This window comes from Equus asinus, chromosome 25, assembly GCF_041296235.1.
Source record: "Equus asinus isolate D_3611 breed Donkey chromosome 25, EquAss-T2T_v2, whole genome shotgun sequence".
Lineage (NCBI taxonomy): Eukaryota > Metazoa > Chordata > Mammalia > Perissodactyla > Equidae > Equus > Equus asinus.
Window position 1 is genome coordinate 51460802 of NC_091814.1, and position 18149 is coordinate 51478950.

The 18149-nt window shown below is 37.2% G+C and overlaps 1 protein-coding gene across 4 annotated transcripts in view; it reads right to left on the reverse strand.

Moving 5' to 3' along the window:
* The window catches only part of FIRRM (FIGNL1 interacting regulator of recombination and mitosis), a 39413-nt gene that overhangs the window by 4200 nt on the left and 17064 nt on the right, over positions 1-18149 (reverse strand). For 3 of the 4 annotated variants that reach the window (XM_044758771.2, XM_044758774.2, XM_014845156.3), the window contains 10 exons: positions 15949-16097; positions 15541-15670; positions 14239-14425; positions 13079-13161; positions 12684-12735; positions 11281-11370; positions 5926-6111; positions 4012-4134; positions 2531-2626; positions 770-883 (listed from right to left, as the gene is read on the reverse strand). In XM_044758771.2, the coding sequence (XP_044614706.1) occupies positions 770-883; positions 2531-2626; positions 4012-4134; positions 5926-6111; positions 11281-11370; positions 12684-12735; positions 13079-13161; positions 14239-14425; positions 15541-15670; positions 15949-16097 (1210 nt within the window). Of the gene's footprint in view, positions 1-769; positions 884-1783; positions 2327-2530; positions 2627-4011; positions 4135-5925; positions 6112-11280; positions 11371-12683; positions 12736-13078; positions 13162-14238; positions 14426-15540; positions 15671-15948; positions 16098-18149 lie in introns of those variants that run through there. The other variant, XM_070496822.1, reaches the window with a different exon arrangement.

An 18149-nucleotide genomic window follows, 5' to 3' on the forward strand; every position in this document is an offset into this window, starting at 1 on the left:
GCTGTCAATGTCCACACCTATCTCATGAGACATAACCTCACATGATGAAAACAAATGGTATGGTATCGTTACCTGTGAACAAGAGAGCCCTTTAGAAACTAACCAGTTACATTTTTAGTTTCAAAGATTTTTATCAACATGTACGGAGTTTAATCAACATGTCCATCATGTTTTTGCTCTAATTACATAAAAATTCTCCTGAGTGAGCTCTTTTTATAGTCTCTCCCATGGAGATGAAAAAAAGCTGTCTAGAATTGTGTTTTGACCACAGTAATAAGGAATAAAACTCAATTAGGGGATGATCTTCTCGTGTGAAGTATGTCGTAAAATTCAGTGGAAGTGTATTGCCAGGCACGTACAGTACAATTTTGTAAATACACAGCTATTTGTCAACTATATGTACTTTGTTTTTTAAGACTATATATGAAAATGCTGCAAACAAGGTCCCTTTCATGGATATAAAACCAAGAGAATAAGTTTGATAAACTACCCCGTTTCCCCATTATACACTGTCCCCCAGAAGACATAAATACGTTTTCCGTCCTCAGGAACGTTGTGTGCTAGAGTCCAACTGGGATGAGAATCTCAGACTACAGCCAACTCTAGAAATATTTTTCTAAAAGAAAAAACTCAAAATGACTTCAGTTTTGACAAAGTCATCCTCTTGCCACAGAATTCCAGCAATTAAAAGCCTAAAAATCCCTTAGTCAGCAGTAACTCTTACAGAGATTTTGTTAACCCAGAAACAACAGAATTAAGAGAGTATTACCTGGATAGCTTGAGGTATAAAAAGTTTTCCTAGAGAAGATACAAAATCGAGCACTGCCAAACGAACGTGGTCAGGGGGCTCTAGTCTAAGTAGAGAGGTCTGCAAAGTTACTACCTACAGAGGCAAAGACCGAAGAACGGTTACATACGAAAACAAGCATTTTGTAGACATGACAGATTTTCATAGGTGTGTGGGGAGGGGAACAAAACAAAACCCAGTGTAGACGAACACGCCATAAAACTGAAACTCCACAGGTGAAATTTGAATAAAACTATCTAACAACTGAGTCAATTATTAAGAGCAGTCATCCTAACAACCACTGTAAAAAAAAAAAAAAAAAGTGCTCTTCTTTCAAATCTTTAAAAATCACATTTTAAATTCTAGTGAGAATAGTTCATTACTTTAGAGCAGGTTTGCACAGACTTTCTGTAAAGGGCCAGAAGGTAACATTTTAGGCTTTAGGCTTTGGAGGCAACATGTTCCCTCTTGCATTTTTTCTTCTACAAACCTTTAAATATTGTAAAAGTCATCCTTAGCTCTTGTGCTGGAAACAGGAGAACAGAATCTCGCCAGGAGGCCCTAGTTTGCTGACCCCTGATTTAAAGGAACACTGAGATAAAAGTCTTCTGTAAAGGAAGCAAGGCCTAAATGAACAATTTACTTACAGTGAATTTTTACAACTTTAGTTATTTGCGTTTTTTAAAGGTAGGTACAATTATATAAAAGTTATCAGTAGTTAATTTTTCAAAAAAGAAATAGAACCTTCAGAATCAACAAAATTGAGTCAATTATTCTACCATATTCTCGTTCTATATAATTTAGTAATCCATGTTACACATACAGTAATTTAAAAATATACCTAATTAGTAAATGTTTGTTAATGCTGACTTCTTCATGTACACAACCACTAACCAGAACGACTAAACACAAAGCATTACAAGTCTCACTTCCCCCCATCTACTGTGACAGGGTATTAGTTCTTCCGTCATCCTCAACAGGAAGAGTTAGTTTTACCTTGTAACAGTTTCTGTTTCTGTTTTTTATGTGAGTGTAAGTTTAAGTCAACTCTTGATTTGGGGATCAATTCTGTCCAGTATGGACTCATTCCAAAGCCTCTCAACCACTTCAGAGAAGATGAAGGCCTTTCCCCTTTTCTCTCTCCATTGGCTCAGAACCTCCAAAAGCGGGGTATAACTGAGGTAACACCACAAGGATTCCCCCAGACAGTGACCCCAGTTCTGCCTGTTCCAGCCATGCAAGCTGGGGCCAGAGAGAAAATTCAGTAGTGCTCTTCCTTCAAAATCATTGTATTTCTTCAAAGAAACAATGAGGATGATCCGGCAGTCGATGCTGGTTTTACTCCACACTCCCACAGCTGCTGAAACGCCTTTGAAAATGCTGTGAATGCAGGGCTCACACATGAACTATGACTCCTAACCCCAGGGATTCTTCTTGGGCAGTTAACAGCAATAACAAAAACTTTCAACTATTCAGTATCGGGGAGATAGGATAAGAACCGACGGAGGCTGAATTGACAGTCCAGTGTAACCAACAATACTACAAAAAAGAAAGAGGAGGACTGAGGAAACATCCCTGGACAAGCGATTCTGTGACGTTTACATTCAGTTCAACAAGAAAGGAGAGACAAGGAAACCAGGCAACAAATCATTAAAAACGACTGTTTCTAGAAAGTTACTTTAAGTCATACCAGTTTATCAAGGTCCTCAGCAAACCAAGGATGAACTTTCTCCATGTTCTTACCTGACATATCAGCTGGGGATCTAGAGTTTGAATGAAAAATCCCAACAGTGGAAGTAAAAGGTTGAATGTCTGTTGAACATAAGGTTGACCTGTTACCTTAAATAAGAAACACAAAATGATTTTGGTGAAAATGTGCAATTACATGAGAATAGCAACTTTTTAACAAGTATTTGTTATATACCAGGCAGTATGCTAAGTGCTTCTATTTATTACCTCACTAATACCTTACAACTCTGAGATAGATATTATTACCTTCACTTTACTAATAAGAAAAAGGGGCAGAGAGATTAAATAATTTGTTCAAGATCACATGGCTAGGAAAAAGCAGAACCATGATTCAGACCCAGATTTACCTTGGGTGGGGATCTAATTACTTTTGTCTGTCACTGAAAAGCTTGTACATTCCTTAGTCTTCTTAAAATTCCACTTCTCTTCTCCATAAATGTTTCTGTCATGATATTGTAAGCTGTATCACCAGTAGAGAGATCCTCAATGAACATTTATTAAACAATTTGTGAGGATCAGGGAAAAGAACTTGTTGAAGTTAAAATACTGTAGTAGGGAGGGAAATCTGACCATCCATAAACTTTAATGATAAAACATCTGCAAAACCATTTCTATTATTTCCCAAAGCATGAATGTTGGCTTCAGCTTCCACTGGCTGGGACAATCAGAGGTCATACATTCATTTCTACTTAGTGAAAGAAAACAAACATCATATTTAGACTTTTTTTGGGGGAGGGGGGTGAGGAAGATTGGCCCTGAGCTAACATATATTGCCAATCTTGCTCTTTTTACTTGAAGAAGATTGTCCCTGAGCTAAGATCTGTGCCAATCTTCCCCTATTTTGCATATAGGATGCCGCCACAGCATGGCTTCATGAATGGTGTGTAGGTCCATGTCTGGGATCCAAACACGCAAACCCTGGGCCACTGAAGCAGAGCACATGAACTTAACCACTAGACCATGGGGCCAGCCTCATCATATTTAGATTTTTAAACTACAATAATCTGTGGAAGACGTATCATTTTAATTGTAACCCAATCATCACTTGGCTTTTTGGCTTCTCTAGGGAAGAGGAATACAAATTAGCCATATCTATCCACTTGCCCCTCCCACCTTTAAGCTGGATCAGTCTCCATTGCCCAAAAGATTTTATAAAAGACCCTAGAATCACAGAAACAGGCTACACTAACCCAAAAGAGAAGACAAACAATAGGGGAAGAGATTTTTTTTTAAATAGGGTCCAACTGTTCATGAAAATAATTAGCTGGACTGTCACTGTCACTTTACTAGGTTCTAGTTTTACTAATTCCACCACACTCTTAAAAAGAACTGGCTGACAGAGAAGGTTCTAATCACAAGTTCTGCCAAGCACCTAAACAAATGAGCTACGTTTTACTCTACAGGGACATTTCAGTACTACTCTCTTTCTGCAATATTTTATGTTCTTCAGGGAAATGATCAGTTGCTTTCCTTACCAGTTTAACGTTTAAAAAACTCCAAAGCTGACTCCCAACTTCCACAACTGCAGTTTGTTGTCCAATATCCAGAGCTTCAGTAGCAGACTGACAAACAGCAAGCAAAGCAGAGAGCACCGTGTTCTGAGGGGAGACGGGGCAAGGCCCTGCGTTTAGACCCCAGCCTAAAGGAGCTGGGGCCTACTCCTCAGGGAAACCCACGGAGGACTCTATTCCTAAGACTCAGAGCCATCTCTTCAGCTATCTCTTTAATACAAGTATATTTTATTAAAATGACCTTTCCTTATACTCAGAAACATTTGCTTCATTTTTCTAAATAAACCTTTTTCCTTTTAGGTTGAAAATTTAATAATGAAATGGAAACAGCATTGTATTTTAATAAATAGGTCTGATACAAATAGTATGATTGAACTAATTTATAATATTCACCAACCAAAAATTCTACCATTTTTTTCACATTATGCACCTAGCAATCTTTTTAAGTTACTAGATTTTTATTGTTGCTGTTGTTCCATAATTAAAGTTCCTCAGCAAACACTGCATTAAACAGGTGTATTTGCAATAAGCAAATACAGTACTTAAGACATACACAATCTAGAATTTGAAACTAAAAACAATCTTTTCTGGATTCTATATATCAAATCTCCCTCTCTGGTCAGGAATGGGGCTGGTTGGTGGTGGGAGTAAAGCGATGGCCATAGGAGAATGTAAAGATTGGCAACAATCCATTAGACTTCAACAACCACATAATTTTATGTAATTACCACACAGTTCTTTATTTAAGATTGACTTATTTCCTTTTACAAATAAACATGTGGAATGATCTGCTGAACTAAAGTTTTGGTCATAGAGCAAAGATTTATTCATTTTTGAAAAGAGGTGCTTTTATTTTACCTAATACAAAAGATTTTTTGTCTTTACTATAGAAATTAGTGCACAATAAATGCAAAACCAGAACAATTTAACCTACTCCTAACAAGGTATTTAATAGTTTTCCCAAAATAAAGGCACATAAAAACTTATATTTCCTTTGGATATATGTAAACGTTTTAAATTATCTTGATAATCATGGTCAAGTGCCATTCTATAACAGAGTATTGGAACTTTTACACTCATATGGAAATGTATGCCCTGAGAACACCCTGAATTTAAAATTGCAAGTAGGCCCCCAACCCCTCGAATGCCCTGTCCCCATCCTTGCTTGACTTTTCTCCACTTATCACAAAGTGATATCTACATAAATGTATATTTATTACTTATTTCACTGTCCACAGCTCAGCTAGAATGCAAGGCCAGGAGAGGAGGCATTTCTGTTTGTTTTGTTCACTGATATACCCCCAATGCCTAGCACAGAGCTTGGCACATGAGAGCACTCAAAATACCTTTGCTGAATGAACGAGCAAATGAACGAGCAAATGAATGCTAAACTGGAAAATTCAACTACATGTACTATATTCAGTTAATACATTTTAAAAATCATTTTTTACTTCTTACAGACGAATTTCTTTTTTATCCTATTATTTTAAAAGGAAGCATTCTAAACAGAAAGGTACATAAAGGGTCAGAGTAGGTCTATATAAAATGAGGCTTATATCCCGTCAAATAAAAGAATCACGTCTGCCTAATCCAGAGATGTGGCAGAAAAAGACTACAAATGAAGTTTTTCATAATGTTTCATGTTGTTCTGATGTGTTTTGAGTTACAACCACCTCCCCCAATATAATTTACATCCATCAAGATAATGGTAAGTTTCTCACAGACCCTTTTATAAGGTAGAAATCTGAAAACCTTGCTGGGTTCTAACCTGAGGGCAGAGACTATGTCCATCTTATTAACAACCCATCCCCAGTACCTAAAACAGTGCTCAATAAACAGCTACCGAATGACTCAGATCAATCAAAATGGTGATCTTACCAGAGACTCCAGTTCTCCCAGAGTGCGTGTGCCACGCAGCCACTTCTTACACTGTGCCGTGCCCACCCCGGAGACCTCATGTGCAGTTTGTTTCCTTAGCTCAGCAGGTAATGCCTGGAAGGAAATACATTGCCAGAGGGGCAAATTTTCTGCTTCTTTAGGGGGAAATTTTTGGATGAACTCCACCTGAAATAAATTGTTAGAGAAACAAGAGTAACATGAGACAGTCTGATGAACAGATGCACAGAAGCTAAGTACTAGCTTCCATATTTAGTATTTTTAAAAAGTCTTTAATTGAATAGTAATATCACAAGGTACCAGATCAAGGTGACTTAAATGAACACACATTATTTTTGTTGTTGTTGTATTTGTTTCCAAAATGGCAAACACAGTTTAAGTAGAACGCAATATTAATGCACTATGAAGTGTTAAATAATGTATTTCATTATTAGTCATCTCAGCTATTTTATCATATCCCTACCCAATAAATCTATTATTTTCCTAAGAACTTGTGCACTCATCACCTTGCAAAGTCAAAAGTAATATTCCAAAATATGCCAACCAGACTGATTCAGCCAACCTTTGTGGCCTGCTGTTATCTCAGCCGACTGCAGCTGAGGATTTAAAGAAGCAAAGCCTGTTAAGTTCAGCTCTCCAGTGGGCTAGCTGGCTCTGCTCTCCTTCAGACAGCATACAAAATTCATTTCACAAATGAGCCACCAGTCCAGAACAATGTGGTTGGCAAATGCATTCTACCACTGAGATAATTCAAAGTGCGTGCCAGGTTACCAGAAAGACAGTTCCGTTTTGTCAAAATGAAGTGTCAACAGACTAGATAAAAATGCAAAAGAAAAGTTCTAAACAGTTAAAAGCTTAAATTAGTTTCTGGTGGAAAAACAGCAAAATGAATGGTACACTTAATTACTAAATTAAGCATAACCCAGCTAAAAGTCTATTAATGTAATTTTTTAAGAAGAATTCAATTTATGATATCCAAAATGTACTTATTGAATGAAAAGTTTTCCTACATCAAAAATGAAAAAAAAACCCATGCTATTAAATTTGACAGAGAAACTTTCCTGTTACATACTATATTTTTATTTGAATTTTATTTTGTTTGCAGAAAATATTTAGCTGTCAAAACAAGGGAGAAATCATGTGCCTATCTTTTGCGACAGCTGCTAAAGCCAGAAAAATGGATCCCTCGACGAGCTGTGTGTCACAAGCAGCCGCTATAGTCCTGAGACCAGACTGCATCAGGAAAGCCGAGAGAACTGCCCCAACTGATGACATCAGTTCAAACATGATCCTTCTTTACAATCAAGTCCAGTGAGTGAATGAACTAGGTCCCCTCCCAAAATAGAAACTATAAATAACAATGCCTTGGAAAATATAAAAGGGTAAATGTTGCCAAAATTTATTACACAGAAAGACTGATTTATTTACTATTCTGAGTTTGAAAACCCTGGTCTCAACGCAATTTTAAAGATTTAAAACTGCTAGTAATGACAATACTTCACAAAGAGTGAAGTATAAGGGAATAATTCACAGAGAATTACGACTTCCCCCCTTAAAACTGAGAAGAGAGAAAAAACACACCAGTGGGCTTAAAACATAAATACATATAGTAATTTTTACTTTACACGAAAAGCACAAAAAAGCCCAACTACCAGTGTGCTTTAAATCAGGCATATTAAACCCTTTCCCTTCAGTTAGGTAACCTCCTTGTACTTTTGCTTGTTTCTATAAAACAAGATTACTATTAATAGTTACACACTAAAAGAAATAACAGGATACTCAATAATTACTCTCCATATTGAAACAGAAAACACATTTTACTCTCTCTATATATACTGGCATTTCCCTCAAAACTATCACTTAAAAAAGAAAGGCATTTCTTTTTTTTTAAGTAAAATATCACTGTACTGGGATTAACTATTTTCATTTACGTTAATGCTGCACCACTGATAGAAAATCTGGGTTTTTATTTCAATATTTAAAAAGATACATCTTGGGACTGGCCCCGTGGCTAAGTGGTTAAGTTCATGCGCTCTGCTTTGGCGACCCGGGGTTTCACAGGTTCAAATCCTGGGCATGGACATGGCATTGCTTGTCAGGCCACGCTGAGGCGGCGTCCCACATGCCACAACTAGACAGACCCACAACTAAAAATACACAACTATGTACCAAGGGGCTTTGGGGAGAAAAAGGAAAAATAAAATCTTAAAAAAAAAAAAAAGATACATCTTAGGGCTGGCCCCACAGCCGAGTGGTTAAATTCGTGCGCTCTGCTTCAGCGGCCCAGGGTTTCGCCAGTTTGGATCCTGGGCACAGACATGGCACCCACCGCTCATCAGGCCATGCTGAGGCAGCGTCCCACATGCCACAACAAGAAGGACCCACAACTAAAAATATACAACTATGCACCAGGGGGTTTTGGGGAGAAAAAGGAAAAAATAAAAAAATCTTAAAAAAAAAGGATACATCTTGTATGCAAATGAACTGAATAATTAATTCCAGGTTCACTACTTGTCCCCCTTTTCTCCCTAGCCTGTACTTTCTCACCTTTGCTACTGTCCCCACCTCCCTTCCACTGTCACTATTCTTCAGTTTGTATCTCAAAGGCCACCAGCTCCAAGAACTTCTCCATTCCTACCTGTTCCCACACCGTACCTCCCAGAAATGATCGTCTAAGCTATGAACACCCAACCAAACCCAATCTGTGCCTCAGTTTTGGCACTCATCACGTACCACCTTTTATTACGAGTATTTTTATAGATTTATAATTTCTACTAGGACTAGATGCCCTGACATAGTGCAGTGGTTTCCAAGTTTTTATTTTAAGCAACAAAACACTATTAAAAATTAATTTATGAGCAAGCTTTATAACACCTAAACAATAAAAGCAGATTTCCTATGGTTAAAGGGGTAAGGAGGCAACAGCCCACAAACAGGGGAGGGTCCTGAAATTACCACATAAAGAACAGTTGAAAAAGAATACTGGAGCAGTGGGAAAAGCCTGGATTTTGGAGTAACAGATCTGGTCTGAATTCCAGCTCAGCTGTTTACCACAAGTCAGTTTGGGGAAATTCTTTAATTTCCCTGAGTTAGTTTCTTTTTCTGTAAAATGGACATAATATCTATCCTACAAGGCTGATCTAAGGACTAAAAGAATTAAAGTGCCCAGTACAAAGCCCGGTCCATCTTAAAGTCTCAAATAGTATCAGTTCCCTCCGTCCTTCAAGAGGAGGGAGCATGTCTCACAGGAAAGGACAGCGAGCTGAGCGGGGAGGGCGGACACTTGTCAGATGCTCACCCCCTGCACGCGCACGTTCCGTGTCTCCTCAAGTCTCCACCTGCCATCTGAGCACCAGCATCTCAACCTCTCAAGGACTCTCAGAACAGAGATTCAAATTCAGGTTTGTCCTTTAATTTTAAATTTTAGCACAGTAACTTGACCATAGCAGGAAATCAGTATTTGATAACTGAAGAAAAAAATTAAAAGTAACCCCCCATTTATCCATAATTTACATATCTGATAGCCTCAATTACTGGAAAAATTTAGAAAACTGAGAAATACATAAGACATCTTTAAACATAAACTAGCATTTATCTTCTTCCTTTATAACAAGGCTTCTAGACATTTTGAGCTAATTCATTCTGAGTTGTATTATTCTAAAAGTTAAAATTTCAGAACAACCTTAGGAAAAGGATAATTTTATTCCTATTTTATAAATGAGAAAATTGAGGTTACAAGGACTCTTTCCCTTCCCAATCCCACTTCTTCAGGAAGGGCGTTCCAGTTAACAAGGCCTCTATGAAAAACAATGTACCAGGAACCAAGAGCAAGACCTCTGATGGGGAATAAAAGGTATTAAAATTCGAAGAGACCTAGAGCTGACAACTCTTTTGGAGTTTTGGAGGGAAGAACAGCAGCCCTCACATACTTTCTAGAGGGCTAACAGGTGGGCCCTGTATGCTTCTGACCTGCAAGAAAGAGGGCTAGGTGGCTGGTGTGGTTCCTCTGGTGCCTGGCCAGCCTCTCTAGGACAGGAAAGCAGACACGGACTTGGGGAAAACACTCCAGTCAGAAATAACTCCCAGCGTTTACTGAGCAACCCTCTAAGCTTGGCACTACAAGTGTTGTCCTTACAGAATGTTTCCAAATAGTTACACATACCCACCACTTTGTAGACAGGGTAACTTATGTCCAGAAAGGATGACTTGCCCAAGGTCGTAGTAAGCCAGGATTCAAACCAAGGCCTGTAACCCCTTTCACTAACCTAGTGGTTCCTAATCTTGTATCCATGTTAGAATCATGCAGGAATTTAACAACAATAACAACAAAAACATATTACAGAACCTCACTTCATAGCCACCACTCCATACCCACTCCAGGAAGCTGTATTTTTAAAAAAGGAGCTCCAGTGACCAGTCCCGGGGACTGCACTAGGCTCCACAGGTTCCTTTAATTAGAGAATCTCCTCTATCATGGCAGTTTGTTTTCCTCACAGCAGCAAACAACTAAGGCTCATCATACTTTCAATTTTCCCCTAAAAGTTCAACTTATTTATGGTAAAAAAAAAAAAAAAAAAAAAACAACTTTATTAAGGGCATGTCATATTCTAGCTCTTCAAAATAAGTTAAAAGGGGCAAAGAATAAAGAACCGTTTCATTTCAAGTATCTTAAACGTATGAAAACAAGGGGGAAGATATATTTCAGGAAGACAGAATTGGAATGATATCTAAGCCTGCAGCAAAGTCATTGACCAAGACTCTCTCTCAGACCAAAGCTAAGTCAGGCTCTTCTAAGCCCTCTTTCTCCACTAGGCTTCGACCTTCTGCCATCCTTGCTGGGTCTGAATCATCCAGTTTTAGAAAGAATCCTGCTAAGTCAATTCAGAAAGAATCCCTCACTGTTGGTATCTGATCACTGTGGTCCGTGTTCAGCAAGAATCTTGTCAAGTCAGTTTAGCCAGAATCACCCCATACCCTTGATACTTCCTCTAAGCAATCTGTATCCATTGACCTACCCCTTGCTCCTTGACTATAAATCCCCACCAGTCTATACTGTATTCAGAATTGAGCCCAGTTCTACACTGAGGTCTCTTTTCCCCTCACAACAGTTCTGAATAAAATCTGTTTTTACCACTTTAACTACTATATAGCTCTGGTTTTTCTTTAACAACATCAAAATCTAAACCTATCTAAAAGTAGTAAGAAAAGCAATCAACATACTAAAAATTTATGCTCAGATCACGTTAACATTTACATGTAGAATAAATCGAAGGACAAAAAAAAGCCTTCAAAAGAGCCCGAATCCAATTCTCAGCAATTGCTGACAAAGATCCTTGCCTGTTGGGGTGGGGCCATGAAGAAGAACAGACGTCTGAACAGTATTGATAGGTTGGTAAGCTGATAACATTCTCCAGGGCAAGATTTTATCTGGGAAAAGACGAGAGAGAGAGAGAGAGAGGAGAGAGTGAATGACTTAAAACCATAGCTTTTACAAGCTTTTATATGCCAAAATATTAACAGCAGCTCTTTCTGGGAGGTAAGATTATAGGTGATTTTAACGTAATTTGAAGGTTTTCTTCATTTAATTTTTTTTCTTCCATGAACCTAGATTACTTTTATAATGAGAAAACAATTTCGACATTATATTTAAAAACAACACTTTGGAATTTCTATGTCTAATTACTATTTTGATGATAAATTGATTTGTCAATCATTCTACTAAAAGACAATTCATGGAATGTTTTTAAGGTATAAGTACAATAATGCAGAGGTGGATATAGCTCAAGATTGGAGCTTCATCAAAAGATTTTATAAATTCAATTTTCTGGAAATCAATTCCTATCATAATGTACTAGGAGAGCTTTCACTTAAAGGAAAACTTTAATTTAAAGGAGACATAATACATATAACACAAAAATCACTCTATCTGTTCTGTGCAAGATGTGTTAAGGATTTAGTGAAGTGGGTAAGTGCTCCAGACCATTGGCCATGGAGACATAGATGTCAGCTGTTCAGGTTATTATACACCTCACTGGATTTAGTCTACAACATCCTTAAAAGGCAAACCAAGAAATACATAACACAATAAGAAGAAAGAAAAGACACATGGACTCATAAGATCTTCATCAAAGCCCAGGAACGAAAAACAAACAGGTCATGACCATCTTATATGGAACATATCAAACATCTCAGAATTTAAAAGCAAAAAAAGGTCAACATTGAAAAGATTAAAACAAATCATCATTAAATCACATTCTCTTTGTACCCTCTCATAAAGCATTACTTCTTTTCCCAAAAGGCATGGATCACTATCACATTTAGTCCCTCTCAAATCATCCTGACTGAAAGAGATACAACAACATAAGAGTCAGTTTGTCTGAGTCATATTAAAGAGAGAGGGAGAAAAGAACTCCCTCTAGATGTCATCAACATTACAACTAGCTGTTTTCTTATTTTCTACTTTGTATTCAATTTTAAATTTATTGTCAATTAACAGTCTTTCTTTTCAGAAGAACAGTACTCTATAAAGTTTTGAATATATGAGACAATTTCCCCAGTTTTACACTGTTTCTAGTACATGGCTCTCAATAGCATCAGCATTAATGCAGCAAAAAGAAACTGTCAAAACAATTTAGCTACCACGCTATTTCTCCTTTCAATATTCACATTCTTTAAGATGATCATATCCTCAAGGGAACTGCACGGAAAGTGGATGTTTTAGGCCTTGTAATTCTACTCACCAGATGAGCCACGATGGTGACATGGTGTGCACAGAGTTCAGCAGACCCATATCTGTGATAGAAAGAGAAGGCAATCTTGATACAATTATTCACAAAAGCAAAGAGAAGAACTTCCATAAAGCACTAAATATTCTAAACTGCAGTTATGTCCACAGCCAAGGAATATCACAATATACAAGACTACTTAAGCAACAGTTACCTATTGACTTGAACCAAAGAAAGGAAAGAGGGAACCCGGTTTCTAATTTAGTGCTATGATATGAAATCAAACTGTTCGGGGGCTATTAAAAGATTATTGAGACAGAATGTTTCTATAAACTTAAAAGTATAAAATCATGTACTGTTAGTCACTACTATAAATCAATCCCAAATCCCAAAAAGTAAGTATGCTGTACCGAGCAACGAAGCACCACGCATCCACAGCTAGCAAAGAGGTGATCATACTGGCACTGAGCACAGCGTTCAAAAGAGCAGCATCCTAACGACAAAGATACCAGCATTGATGTTACATTGCTCAAAACAAAACAGGACACTATCACAGTCCAAATAATAACAGATCCTCAAGGGGAAAGCTCTACTTTCTAGTATCTGAAAGAACCTACACTACCATTCCCTCAACATTTATTGAGCACCTACTGTATATTAAGCATTGTGTTGGGCTATGGAGATTCAAAAGTGGTTTTAAATGTGGTAACTCAATCACTAGGATCCACAAAGATTCTCTAAGTAGCCTGAAATCTTTCAAACAATATATACAATATACATGCCTATACTTTTTTTTTTTTTTTGGAGGAAGATTAGCCCTCAGCTAACTACTGCCAATCCTCCTCTTTTTGCTGAGGAAGCCTGGCTCTGAGCTAACATCCGTGCCCATCTTCCTCTAGTTTATACGTGGGACGCCTACCACAGCATGGCTGCCAAGCAGTGCCATGTCCGCACCCAGGATCCGAACCAGCAAACCCCGGGCCGCCGAGAAGCGGAACGTGCGAACTTAACCGCTGCGCCACCGGGCCGGCCCCAACATGCTTATACTTTTGCTTCTGCCTTTACCTATTCAAATACAGTATTAAATAGGTGCCAGATACTACTCATTGTATAATATCTTAAATGATCCTTATGTAAATTCTAAGAATTTTTTCCTAGAGTTTTCTCAACATCTTTTCTAATACAATCCCTTTTTTAAAAAAATCTACATTATACGATCTATAGGAGACTCGGTACTGCATACTATTATCTACTTCTTTTCTTTATGAAACTGAATTAAGTAAAATCCTACATATTTCTCCTCTTCTCACATTGTCTTTCCATACCTTTCCACTCAAAATGTTTCTCAAATACTTTAGCTAAATATTATATCTGAATACTATGGGACTCTAGGATTACCATTTTCTAGGATACAAATGAATCAAAGGGTAAAATATGCAAGCTGAAAGAATGACATTTAAAAAGAATATACATTAACTATTCCCACACTTTCTTCTGTATATGAATCACAATTTCAATTAAAAGAAGGCAAATGTGTAATCTCACTTAGCCCAGCAAGTAACAAACTTACCAATTCGGGAAACAGTGAGGGATGAAAGGAAGCAATAAATGCACACAGATGAACACAGACATGCTGATACAAGGTGACGGCGCCCTCGGCTTGCCCTTGACTCCTTACTCCCTGTAAATGAACGGGCAGAGAGAGCTCACCAGAACACTGCTCAAAACTGTAGAAAATGGCTCTGAGTAGAGATACTCTGCAGGGGAATTGAGAACATTGAACCTAACATTATTAACAGTTCATAATTAGCAGGTATAATAACGACACAGGGAGGGTTATTTTAACAAAGCAGAATGTCTGAAGAGGTATGTATCAACAACAGTTTCCAACATATGTGAATATGTATCCATATAAATAAAATACAGTCACCGTTAGAGAAATGCCTTAAAGGAGAAGAATTTTCCTGTACTTGTTCTTTTTAATCATCTACCAACTATTTATTTAGTACTGAACTATACAAAGACAAAATTCATCAAGGAACTTGAAATTTAAACAGCTAAATCACACAACATATATAAAATAGAAAATAGGTATTATAGTTCAGATAGGGAGGAGTCATTTTAAGATTGAAATGGATTAAGAAATATTCACAGAAGATTTAAATAACAAATTAAAAACAGGCAAAATATAAATAGGTAAAGAAGACAAAGCTTGAGTGAGAAGGTAGAAAGGAATAACCAGTCTGAAGAAGCGAAGCGTGCATGTGGAAAACAAGGTGAAAGGCTGAGGAGCAAAAGCAGAAGGTGGTGAGAGAACAGGATGGGCTTTACATGCAAAGCTGAGGAGTCTGGACATTCCACTTTAGTTTTTGAGCAGGAGAACAGGAAGCAGAACTGGGCTTCAGGGAGACTAACCTGGTAGTGGTGCCCAGAATGGGCTAAAGGAAAGAGTGAAAAACTAAAGCATAGCAATAATCCAGGGAATAAGAAAGTAGAGCCTGGTGTTGGTAAGGAAGATGAATTCAAGTGAAATTTCCCAGGAGGTAACATATAGTATCTAGCTTTCTATTTATCAGAGCTCATTTGTAAATGTTACTAACCACATTTACTCTGTTACACTAAAATTCATAACACTGGCTACTAGACGGTACTTTCTAAAACACTGAACAAAATTAAAATATTTTTAGCATGTTATAGATTTATGTATATTTATCTATTTTTATAAAGCAGCAACATATATGAGGTCTACATAGTAACTATTAACTAGAACATGTGACATAAGAAAAAACTAAATTTCTAGATCATTCTGAACAGGAGGGCATTCTAAACCATCCATAATATGACTGGATATAAACAAGGCCACATACGCTACCTGGTCGTAGTTTCCGAGGCCTGGCTCTCTGTGCACCACAGGGTCTGCACGTCCTCAGGCTGAGCAGGCAGCTTATCCATGATAACAACGAGCAGTAGACATTGTGGGAACTGTAGCTCACATGGCAGCTCTCATAGGTAAAAAAAACAGATTAATTAAGTTACACCAAATTGGTAAAAACATACTCTAAATATTTTCAGCAGAAATCTGATTGTGATATAAAAAGAAATCAGAGGCATAATTTTTTTAAATGAGAAATATGTTCCAAGAAAAAAAAGTAGAAAGAATTTTAAATAAAACTTTTAAAACTTAAACAAAGAATGACTATGTAAGGGTAAAATAACCCTGCCTCTAACGTGTCATAATTAATAAGAGATGATTTAACACTAAATCTCTTTTGAAACTTACCTAATCGACTGTCCAAAACCACCTGCACAAAAGGCTGGAATGTGAGAAGCTGAGTGATGAGGGGGTCCAGTGTGACAAGGAAAGCACCCGCTATTTCCTCCTGCTGTGCTTTAGAAATCCTGACGGCATACAGGCTTGGAGGAAACTTGCTGCAAAGGGAGGGAAAAAATTCATTGATTAATAGCTGTCTTCTAATTTTAGGTAGAGGTAAGTACTGTAAACATGTTCTTCTAGCAGTGGAAATATATAAAAAAAGTATGATGCATTTTATAAAGTAAAATTCAAAGTACTGAATTGACATCATAACTGTATGAAGACCTCTGAACTAAATATTACTATAATTCTATAAAATTAAAAGATTATAATCTTAGAGAAAAACTGAGTATACTACTGTTTGATACATTTTAATACCATTTTGACAATGAATCCTTAATAAATACTGTAAAAATATGAATCTTAACTAGTAAAAACATATATAAAAAGATATTTCTGATAAATTCTAACATAATTACTTCTATTAAAAGTTGTTTTAAAATAGGTAGAATGTGGAACCTATTATGAGTTAATGCTCAGTTTCTCATAAGCAAGAGCTTTACAAGAACTGAATACTAACACTGAAGGAAGACGCAAAGACTTTCATGGGAAATGTCTCAGTAACTGGGGTTTAAACTAAACTTCAATCAAAACCCATGTGAAATAAAATATGTATTCAATATTTTTTGCCATTTTTTTTTTAATTGTGGCAAACTTGACAGTACATGAAAAATCCCTGTCTAGAGGGGTAAAAGCATTTAAAAGGATGCACTTAAGATAAAGAGGTCTTTGTAATGTGATGAAGAAAGCACCAGTCTCTTATTAGTTTGACTTTGGTTCTTTCATTTGACCTCCCTGAGCCTCAGTTTCTTCACTTGTGACATTGATTCAGAGTTGTGAGGATTAAATTATAAGTAAGGTAAGACACAGAGTCATACACTGCGTAACGATATTTCGGTCAATGATGGACTACATGTACGACAGTGGTCCCATAAGATTAGTAATATGTAGCCAGGTGTGTTGTAGTCTATATACCATTTAGGCTTGTGTAAGGACACTCTATGATGCCCAACGAGAAAATCGCCTAATGACGCATTTCTCAGAACATATCCCCATCATTAAGTGATGCATGACTTATATAGAAATAAAATATATGTAATGATACTCCACAGACTTGAACTATTGCTACTGAGCATCAAAGCAAGTATTTGTTTTTCAATCAAAAGATGTATTTAAATTGATTTATTTGACAAATGTTTATTAAGTGCCTATGTATATATCATGTGCCTTTCCAGGAGTGGGTGATATAGTAGTAAACAGAATATACAAAGCCACTGCCTTTATAGAGTGTATATTCTAATGAAGGGGGCAGTTAACAAACAAGCGACCATGTAAATACATAATATAGTAGATGTTAATAAGTGCTATAGAGAAAAAATAAAACAAGGTAAGGTGGACAGGAAATTCTGTTGAATTGTTTGAAAATTGAGTCATTTGTGGGTTTGCGCAGAGAAGTCATGTATCTAATTTATGTTTTAGCACTCACTTTGGCTACTGTATGGAGAAAAGACTGGAGCAAAGCAAGAGTGGAAGCAAAGACAGTGGGTAGGATGCTCTTTCGCAAAAGTCCAGGCAAGAAAATAACAGTGGACAGGATCAGATGGTGGCAGTTCAGGTGGTAAGAAGTGGTTGGATTCTGTATATATATACTGAATATATATATTTATACTGAAGGTGATACTGACAAAATTTGCTAATGGACCAGATGTGGGAATGAGAGCAAGAGAAAAACATTGAAGATGACAGCAAGTTCTTTTGGCCTGATCAACATGAAGAACAAAGTTGCCACTTAAAAGGAAATGAGGAAGCTACAAGAGGAGCACATTTTGTAGGGGGTGGGGAAGGAAGGGGTAGGAATCAAGAGTTCAGTTTGGGTCAATTTAAGTGCAGATTTCCTGATTGGCAGTTAGACATTAAAGGGGAGAGATTAAATTTAAAGTCTTGAGATTAATTGACCACAGAGGGAGAAAAGGCTTGAAGATTGAGCGCTGGAGCACACCCAACTTAAAGAAGTGGGGAGAAGAGGAGGAACCTGCTGAGGAGGCTCAGAAGCAGCAGCCAGTGAGATCAGAAGAGAACCACGAGAGTGAGGTATCTTAGAAGCCAAC